Consider the following 10,101-nt stretch of genomic DNA (forward strand, 5'->3'; position numbering starts at 1 on the left):
AAAGAGCTACTATTGTGAATGAATAATTTCAATAATGATTAGTTTACTTCGAGACCGCCTGCGTAATGTATCCTACATAATTATATAATTCCAAGCGCAAGAAGAAAGACCTTGTGTGCCACAAAAAGATGAAGTCAACGGTAAGCTATAAGGAGAAATGTGTACATTTCCAGTATGCAAGGGCCCAAGTTCTCGGGTCTGTTACTTCTAAGACCCTTTATATAACTGGGCAAAAAGTTATGAATAATTGTAGTGCCTTAAATATTCACTTGAGTCTAAACAGACACTGCCGCCATAAATCTTACACTATGCGATACTGTTCGCCTGTTTGATTCACGTTTTCTTTCTCGTGCTTTGCAAAAGATGCTTCGGTTATCACAGATTTTTTATGGCCGTTTACAAAACAAACACCATCCTGTACTTAAACAATCATATTCCGAACAAAATTATCAGACGATACGTGGCTGTGCGTGTGTGCCTGGACTACTCGGTTCCAATCATTATTTCAATGCTAGGTTTCGCAATACACAGAATACTGTCAAAAGAATGTGTTCGAGCCCAAAAAGCGCCTCTTGCTTCCGTTCGTTTGGCCGTACATGTTGTGTTACCCAAACTAAACTGGTAAATTATGTGTACGAGAAACTGAACGTGCGACACCGGAAACACGAGCAGGCTATAATCATTGTGGACACCCCCGAAATATTTCCGAAAATGTGAAAGAAATTTGTTTGTTGTGTTGGTTTGTACGTACGACCACATTCATTCGCACTGTCTTTGAGCAACAAATATTAATCTCAAGCAGATTAATTAAGTAGCTTGTCCTATGTAAATCTGTATGAATTATTTCCTTCTGGCCCGAACACTTGACTTTTTGAACAAATTTCCCGTCAGCACCACAATTAGCACAAAGTGCACTCGTGTTTTGCCCTGTATAGGCTTGATGCAGTCAGTGAAGTAGGAAAATCTCAAAATCAGTCTTTAGCTTTGAGTATGATAACATGACATCAGTCGATCGGATTTGATCAACTGTAATTTTTCATGCGTGGCACCGAGTTAACGTAAATCGGCCTCGTAAAGCATGCATAATGTGGGTGTTTATTGTGGGTTATCTGAAACTAGTCTCTTGTTTTCATTCAGCCTATAGGTTATACATTGGAAAAAGGCCGATTCGTTTAAATAAGTGAATAGGGAGGTAGCCGGTGAACAGTCTTCTAATAAAAGGAGTAATTAACATCTCACTCGTTCAGGCTGCTTTCATAAATTAACGAGGATACTTAATCTTTTAGTTTAGTCCCTAGTTTGTTCTAACATGTATGGAGATAATCAGTTTTACTGCCCCTCCATATCTAGGATGACAACCCCACTTGGAAACCATCGACTAAAAAACAGTGGAAGTAACATAATCCCCGCAAAATGTTGAATGAAATGTTTAGTTAAGTGCTAAGCTGTGAAAAAAATGCCAACAAATAATGCGGATGCAGGTTTCGGTTACGCGCTTTCCGTTTCTCCAATTGTCTTCCCCGTTCAACAATTATCCTTAACTCTGAGTGAAACGCCGTTGATGTACTATGCAAACCATTTTGTTTAATGTGATCACTGACATGAGGATTCAACACGCTGAGCATGCATCTGCCTGTCAGGCGCATTTCTTCCACCCCTGTTTTACGACAAGCGAGAAGGTTTTTCACAGATTTTCAGTTTTCTGGCTCCGTGAATAAGTTGAATATAAGAGGATCCGCTTAACCAAATCTCTCTGTATGTATTTTGGTTGTCTTGCTGTGCCAGGAATAAACAGAACATGGAGAATGACAGTAAACTGATCCAAGATATTTTATTTGTCCAGATTTGCCCCATGGCAACAAAAACCGCAAAGATAAACATGTGGAGATGATGAAAATCGCTTATCCTTCCGGAACCGTTCAAAACAATCTAAGAGACCTTTCATGCAGTGCAGGTCTTACCTAGACCGTTTTCTTCTTAACCTTGTTCAGACATACATTTCATCCATAACGTTAAAGATGATACATGAGAACGAAAGTGGACTACGTGAGACTTCACAAATAACCGGCACAATATATTATGAAGCCTGATGCTCCATTGTTGTTCCGGTGGGCGGTTTGGTCTGTCACAATTATTCTGAATGATACGCCGTGGAATTAGTTTGTTCCTTATGACAAATTTTTATCAGAAAAACAATATTTAAAAGCATTCAGCACGCATGGCGTGGACGTTGTAGGTTGCCATCAGTTATGACGCTAAATTTCTACGTGTTGCCTGCCAACAGGGCAAAATTCAATAAATGAGTTTCGCTGGATTTCACCCAGGAACGCCACGGTACAGGGTATCGAACAGTCGCATGTATCGTATTTACTAGCTCTGAACACCTAATTTCCCGACGGATATGCGAACGCTGATCTTATCGTCTACATCCCTTAATGCGCAGTATCCTATAATGCTGGTAGGTGAGTCAGCATGCTGGTTCACATCAGCTAACAGAATCAAAATATCTGCCAGGTAATTCTCAAGTACGACAGCTTGGTAAGCCGCACAATACGATGACTTATAAGTCGGTTCACAGACTTGAGATTTACCGGGTAAATTTTTGGAAACAACCGGACAGGCTCCTCAGACGTGACATACGATAATAGGCTGTCTGACTGCCGGAATGAAACTGCTCTGTAAGTCTGTAAAATCTATAAATCTGTGAAAATCTATAAAACTTTATAGTGTGGGGCACTTTAGCCCTACGATATGGGCAAAAAACGTTAGGTGGGAAATTTTGGCGATGGCTCCAAACTTTTGATGAAACTAAGAAGGGGAGAAGTTTCTCGCACATGGGTCCCGTGGATGGCTCAGCTTCCTGTTGCTCTTCGTTCATTTTTGCTCAGATTTGGTCAACCAGTGCTGCATTAAATAATTTCAGTCAAAAATCTACGGTTGCCTAGTTCTTATTCTGAAGATTGTCTGTAATTAATCGTTCAGCCGCAACATGCTTTCTTAACAACTGGCTGTGAAATATCGTTTGACAAAATGTTATCTGTTTTTATCGTTTATGTTGAGCAAGCCTACTCCACGACCTAGCAAGTTTACAACATACTATACAATTCGTCTAAATGGATTTGATCGGACAAAGACTCCTTAAGAGCTTCCCACCCAGATAATTCGAACTTCTGTGTCCCTCCTCTATTTTACAGAGTCCAGCCTGTCTGACAGATATTTAAAAAAATCATTCAGTTTTCTTTTGACCCTGGCTCCTTGTGCGAGTGTCAGTTATACTGGGCAGTAGTTTCTTGTTTTACTTTTACGCTCACCAGATGCGATCATCTTTAAAAACCAATATCTCCTCGTCTGTTCGCTCTCGGGAATCTTTTCGCGACTATGTGAAAACTTTGTTGTGTCCCATCAGCCACCGAAACAGCTTTTGTTAGTAGGCTGTTTGATTTCATCTTCATAATCTTAAAACAAATAACATGCAACTCCACTGCAACCTTTTGATTAATTCAGCAGTGGTATGCTGAAGTTCAGTTTGTTCTTCATATCTCACGGTGTAACACTAACAGCTGAACTATTGTGGACAACACGGTTTTTTTAATGTCACCACAATACAGTGGCAGCAGCGGAAGGCAACATATGAACAACTTGTACTGTGGAATGGTATGGTTTTATTGGCATAGTTTTATCAAATTTTATCGAGACGCGTGGCGTATAGATATCATGCATTAAAGCATAACCAGAAGAAAGAAGATGGGGACACCAAAATCATATAGTGGCGTACCTCCATCTTCACACATTCTGAAGGCAAAAGTAGATTGGCTTCGTCAGCAATGGGAGAGTTCTCCAAAGGTAGATAGTCAAATTATGATTTAGAAAAACAATTCCACTGTCCTTTATCACCTGCGTCGGAACTTTTGAGGGTAGAATATTGACGTTTCAGAAGCATTACTAATGTTGGATTAGATCACGAACCCACAACAGGGTAATCAGAAAACTAGTAGTAGCTTTTCCGTCGCTAGAAACAACAAACAAATTTGATTTGCTTGCTAGGTCTTGTGCTACGCATGGCGTAACATCATCTACTGAGAAAGATGTTATCCGTGCCTCCTTTGGAACGGCACAAAGAGCAAGACAGACAACGTAAAACTTGGTAGAATTGTGTGGAGTAGATTGCAAGGTGTTTAGGTGTTTTTGTGCGATCCAGTATTGGGTCCAGGTGTCCCGAATGCGCTTGGTTACAGCCGTCATGAGCAGTGGTGGCTAATCCATGTCAGATGCATTCCCGACAATCGTTTGGAGACGTAAGCGCTTGATAATTCTTGCGCAAGGCTATCAGCAGGTTCTCAACCCACCCACTCTTTTCTCTCTGTTTTAGTATACTTCTATCATCACAATTAGATAAACATTGTGGTTGTGCGGCAGTGCAACGTTAGTGTTAACGCCGATTTTGCCGTGTCAACCGATGGTGTCCCATTTTCAACATACATTTGACATGGTTTGGTATGGCGTATTCCGCTCAACAAAACTATCATACAACCTGACTGAAAATTCCGCCATGCAACATTCTTCATTGGTTTCTACCACTGGCTATATGTTCCAAAGCTGATAATGGCATTTTCAGGTGACCTGCATCAAACGAACAAAGCAGATTTCCCAGAATAAAAATTTTACTTATGAAGGCTCACGTAAATATGACATATGCTTCTTTGTGATGGACTTTCTTCAAGTACATTTCATCAAAATGCTTCGTCCCAATGGCGGCTCTTTAATACCAATTCATTTTCTTTATCCCAAATCTTCCTTCTGCATTCGAGTTTTGGAAATGATCACACTGCTGCTTAACCAACAGCAAAATTGCGTGTAGACCATTATCTTCAGATATTATTGATTATTACCACTTACGGACAGTTCTAAACTCCGACAGACTTCGCAATCAAAAACGAACGTTATTTCTTTGGTAATCCAAGAAGGAATAAATCTACAGATTTCCAGGGAGATTGTTACTCTTGCTCCGTTTATGCTTTCGAATCTCTCGTAAACAAAGGTTTCTGGGTTTGAATACATCACAGATATTTTCTTAGATGAAGCTACTCACAATACTTTTGAAATCCCAACGGCAGCCCACCACTAGTTTCAAGATTATCAAGTAGACATTCCCCGACTCCTCGTGTACTTAAAATTTTACATGAAGGAAGGTTTCATCCGAAACTTTTGGCTGACTTCCTGTGATGTTAACCTCTATGTGCGAGAAGATTTATAGGTTATTGTTGGCCACATTCTCCCTAAAGAATGCTTCAAATTGGGCGTCGGAAACTAGACTATGTCACATTGACCAATGAGCACACATGCTTGACTTAGTCTGCTTTCTCACGCTAGCTTGGGAAAGAAACATGCTCAAGGGGAAAACTGCTAACAAGTTTTCATTTCTGCCGTGAAATTTTGTGGCTTTTTCCCCGTTTCATCAGTTTGCCCAACTTCCAAACCATCATTTTGTTTCTGATACCCTTTAGTTGCTAGTTAGTTTATTTGATTCACCTCCATCAGAAAATGACCAACGGGCATTGAATGTATGGTTAAGGTTGCGCCTAAAATATGTGCTGTTTGCCATGGTAATTTATCATAACATAGTCATTGCGCACCTCTCCGTATTGTGGAAATCCACCCATGGAAATGATGTTCTTCGCTGTTAGAGTAAATTTAGTCGATGCGTTGCCTTTGGATTTGATGGGAGCTGATATGTCCTTCGACTCTTCTTTTGCGGCTTCGCCCAAGCGGCCCCCAGTTGTGCCTGAACACCGAGTCCGATCCTATATACCTTTGTATTAAGCTCCGTTGGGTGGAAATATCTTTTCTGTCCCGCTCGGGCAAAAGTGGACACAACACGGGCAGAGTATCATGAGCCGATGCAAGCAACCTTGCGCAAACCTTTATGGGTTTTACGGGGCAATTTCTTCGTGTGCGACCTAGATGTGACACCTTTGAAACCCTTTCCCTTGGTGACAACGATTACGTCAGTCGTTTCATCTTGATTAAAGACTTCCATTATTGGCATCTGTTTCTCAAAGTGCTGACGAATCTAGTCAACATTTTGCAACAACGTCCCACCATTGACTTGTATCCTCATAATATGGGCCTTCTTTTGGCGGTGCTTCATTAATCGCATTTGAGTGTGCGCAATAACACGCACCACCGTGCAATACTTCTTCACCTTCTTCAGATCACGATTAATCTCCCGTAATCCAGCTTCGTTAGCCCATTTTTCGACGCTTTTATGAAGGCCTTCTTCTTGGACTTACACCAATCTTTGTAAAACCGACGACGGCATTCTTCGGTGAAGTGTTCTGCCCAGACAGTCTTGAATGTACGGGGTTCACGGGCCGTAGGGGCATAGCCCACCAACAGCACAAAAACCATGGGTGGGCATTCCAGGATAGTAACCGGTTCAAAAATTCCCCTTTTGTGGACCTTTGATCTCGGTCGATCGACTTCGCGGACAATGTGAGTCATGCCGGCCTTGTAGCCCAAGAAGACAGTCAAATGCGGTGGCAGAGACCGGCGGTCTTTGGAAAATGCTTTGCACTTTCTGCGGATTCGTCGGCTTCGTTCCTTTGGGGTAAATCCCATCGAATTATGTCGTGACGCCAAAAACTTTCTGTGGGACATGCTGGATATGGAACACGCCTGTGATTGATGGTGTTGAGTATCTGTGAAAGCATATGTCACCCTGAGCGCGAAAACAAAAATTGGGTCGATTCCACAGCGGAGCGTTTTACAACTAGCACGTGCGTTTACGCTGTAGAGGACATTAACTGCTCAATAATGGTAGTTGATGTCGGTGAATAAATTACTTCAACTTCATATGGTTTCAACGCAGACATAATTAGGTCATACCGATTCTAACCAATGATATAGATTCTCCTTTTCAGTTTAAGGGCATCATTAAGCGGTTGGTCTGACTTTCACTACGTGACCTTGTCTTCACAAAAGTCCCGAGCTCAAATATGGGGCCAGCCAAACGTGTTCCGCAAAAGTGCTGTATGGTTCACAACTTGAAGGATGCGGATTTTCAGCATTTTAGCATATTGGGGGATACTTTGGGTACAAAACATCACGGATGCAATTTACTACAACGATTGTGGTAAGCGTTGATTTACATCAATCCTTCGTGACCAGCCAAGATGCTCCCATATTCCTATGGCCAAGTTGGTGGTGTGTGATGGCGCTTCAATATAGCCCACTTGTAAAAAGACATTAAGATCAATCCCACGGTGTGTTTAAGTTCACTACAGCCGGTTGTAATGTGATAAACAAGAGGGTACCTAAAAGTGTTTTGCCACCTCCCCGAAAGAATGAATTCTACAGCCAAACTACACAACAAAATTGTTTTTAAATGTTTTGTCTACCCTACTCAAATTCTACATCAGACATATACTTACTTACTTCTGAACATAAGAGATGTGGGGAGCATGATGACTGATGCAGCAAAAAAGAGTTTTATCACAGTGCCCGCTCCCATTGACGTCCAGCACAATCATTCAGCTCTCCAGAAAACAACCCATTGGCGAAAAAAATCACAAAACTGGAAACAACTCGGATCCAATAACATCAAGCCAATTTTGATTCAGGAATTTCATGAAAAAATGTCACGTTCAATCTTTTAACGCGTCTGTCTGATCTGTGATTATAAGCGAAATTCACATACCAACTTCTGTTCTTTCGTTCATCTTTGCTTTTTGAGTACAGGTTCACAAGGCGCTAGTGTGCTGTCTGTGGAAGTGTCGCCGTACGGTGGCCTCGCTCTTACTGTCAAAAAGGGGGCAACTTACATCATTGAAATTACTTTCACAGCAAGTGAGTTTCCTTTCGAATAAATTCGTTTGCTTGTTTGCTTTGCTACATGATTCCAAAACTTTTTTGAGCTATCCAAATTCGTCCAAAATTACCCGTGAATAAGAAGGTGGGTTCAACTATCATGATTTTAAAATGAGCGATTGAGTCCCCCCTGTTGTCCCTGCATAACTTTCATAAAGTAGATCCGGATATGTCTTGTAAAGGCTTTCTGACTTTAGCACCACACCTAAAAACGTCCACATTAGATTTTTGTTCTAGTCTAGTTACTTATGTGAACACTGTCCCAGCTACGTTTGCACACATTTTTTCTGCGAGTACGGAAGATTAGAATGACCATTGCGCTTAACAATTCATCTGATGAATAGCTCTCCCAATGGTTTTTGAACGTGCCGTTTGTCACATTCCACAAACTGGGATTTCTTTATGACTGAGATTTTGCTCGCTGTTTTCACTGTTAGTAAAATATGTTTGTGTCTGTACTCTACTGTCATTTCGTGCTATTATCACACCATTTCATTCATCCCAGAGATGTCATTGATCGACTGAGATGGGGTCTGTTTTTCTCCTCGCGCTGTCCGATTGATGGGTTTATGTTTTCCATAGAAATCCAGGGTCTCACTGGTGGCCACTGGTTTGTTAAATTTTCCTATTTCTGTGCTGTTTAAGGGTGTTTTATTCTGCTTCCAAAATGTCCGGCCGCGCCTCTGTTCGCGATAGCTTGCGTGGATTCTGCAGCATCGTAAAATGTGATACGTACGAGTCACCTTCTTGTAAATACTAGATGGTAGCTGCCCATTCGTGTCTTTGGGACGTCAGTCGTTTCATCTTGATTAAAGACTTCCATTATTGGCATCTGTTTCTCAAAGTGCTGACGAATCTAGTCAACATTTTGCAACAACGTCCCACCATTGACTTGTATCCTCATAATATGGGCCTTCTTTTGGCGGTGCTTCATTAATCGCATTTGAGTGTGCGCAATAACACGCACCACCGTGCAATACTTCTTCACCTTCTTCAGATCACGATTAATCTCCCGTAATCCAGCTTCGTTAGCCCATTTTTCGACGCTTTTATGAAGGCCTTCTTCTTGGACTTACACCAATCTTTGTAAAACCGAAGACGGCATTCTTCGGTGAAGTGTTCTGCCCAGACAGTCTTGAATGTACGGGGTTCACGGGCCGTAGGGGCATAGCCCACCAACAGCACAAAAACCATGGGTGGGTATTCCAGGATAGTAACCGGTTCAAAAATTCCCCTTTTGTGGACCTTTGATCTCGGTCGATCGACTTCGCGGACAATGTGAGTCATGCCGGCCTTGTAGCCCAAGAAGACAGTCAAATGCGGTGGCAGAGACCGGCGGTCTTTGGAAAATGCTTTGCACTTTCTGCGAATTCGTTGGCTTCGTTCCTTTGGGGTAAATCCCATCGAATTATGTCGTGACGCCAAAAACTTTCTGTGGGACATGCTGGATATGGAACACGCCTGTGAATGATGGTGTTGAGTATCTGTAAAAGCATGTCACCCTGAGCGCGAAAACAAAAATTGGGTCGATTCCACAGCGGAGCGTTTTAAAACTAGCACGTGCGTTTACGTGTAGAGGACNACATGCTGGATATGGAACACGCCTGTGAATGATGGTGTTGAGTATCTGTGAAAGCATATGTCACCCTGAGCGCGAAAACAAAAATTGGGTCGATTCCACAGCGGAGCGTTTTACAACTAGCACGTGCGTTTACGCTGTAGAGGACATTAACTGCTCAATAATGGTAGTTGATGTCGGTGAATAAATTACTTCAACTTCATATGGTTTCAACGCAGACATAATTAGGTCATACCGATTCTAACCAATAATATAGATTCTCCTTTTCAGTTTAAGGGCATCATTAAGCGGTTGGTTTTCACTTCACTACGTGACCTTGTCTTCACAAAAGTCCCGAGCTCAAATATGGGACCAGCCAAACGTGTTCCGTAAAAGTGGTGTACACAATTTGATTCACTACAGCCGGTTGTAATGTGATAAACAAGAGGGTACCTAAAAGTATTTTGCCACCTCCCCGAAAGAATGAATTCTACAGCCAAACTACACAACAAAATTGTTTTTAAATGTTTTGTCTACCCTACTCAAATTCTACATCAGACATATACTTACTTACTTCTGAACATAAGAGATGTGGGGAGCATGATGACTGATGCAGCAAAAAAAGAGTTTTATCACAGTGCCCGCTCCCATTGACGTCCAGCACAATCATTCAGCTC

General features: G+C 41.8%; 2 protein-coding genes across 2 annotated transcripts in view; both read right to left on the minus strand.

Annotated features, from left to right (window-relative positions):
• T265_06368 (hypothetical protein) overlaps positions 1 to 5,556 on the minus strand; it is a gene marked incomplete at both ends in the record, with an annotated part of 140,879 nt that extends 135,323 nt beyond the window's left edge. The window contains one exon of the mRNA XM_009171609.1: positions 5,530 to 5,556. Coding sequence (XP_009169873.1) covers positions 5,530 to 5,556 — 27 coding nt within the window. The remainder of the gene's footprint in view (positions 1 to 5,529) is intronic.
• Positions 5,557 to 5,579: 23 nt separating this feature from the next.
• T265_06369 (hypothetical protein) lies at positions 5,580 to 9,309 on the minus strand (the record flags this gene model as incomplete). The annotated part of the gene is made up of 3 exons (XM_009171610.1): positions 5,580 to 5,782; positions 6,291 to 6,698; positions 8,943 to 9,309. The coding sequence occupies 3 exons, from the start codon at positions 9,307 to 9,309 to the stop codon at positions 5,580 to 5,582; spliced, it is 978 nt and encodes a 325-aa protein (XP_009169874.1).
• Positions 9,310 to 10,101: the final 792 nt, after the last annotated feature.

Source organism: Opisthorchis viverrini (genome assembly GCF_000715545.1).
Source record: "Opisthorchis viverrini unplaced genomic scaffold opera_v5_126, whole genome shotgun sequence".
In the NCBI taxonomy this organism is placed as follows: domain Eukaryota; kingdom Metazoa; phylum Platyhelminthes; class Trematoda; order Opisthorchiida; family Opisthorchiidae; genus Opisthorchis; species Opisthorchis viverrini.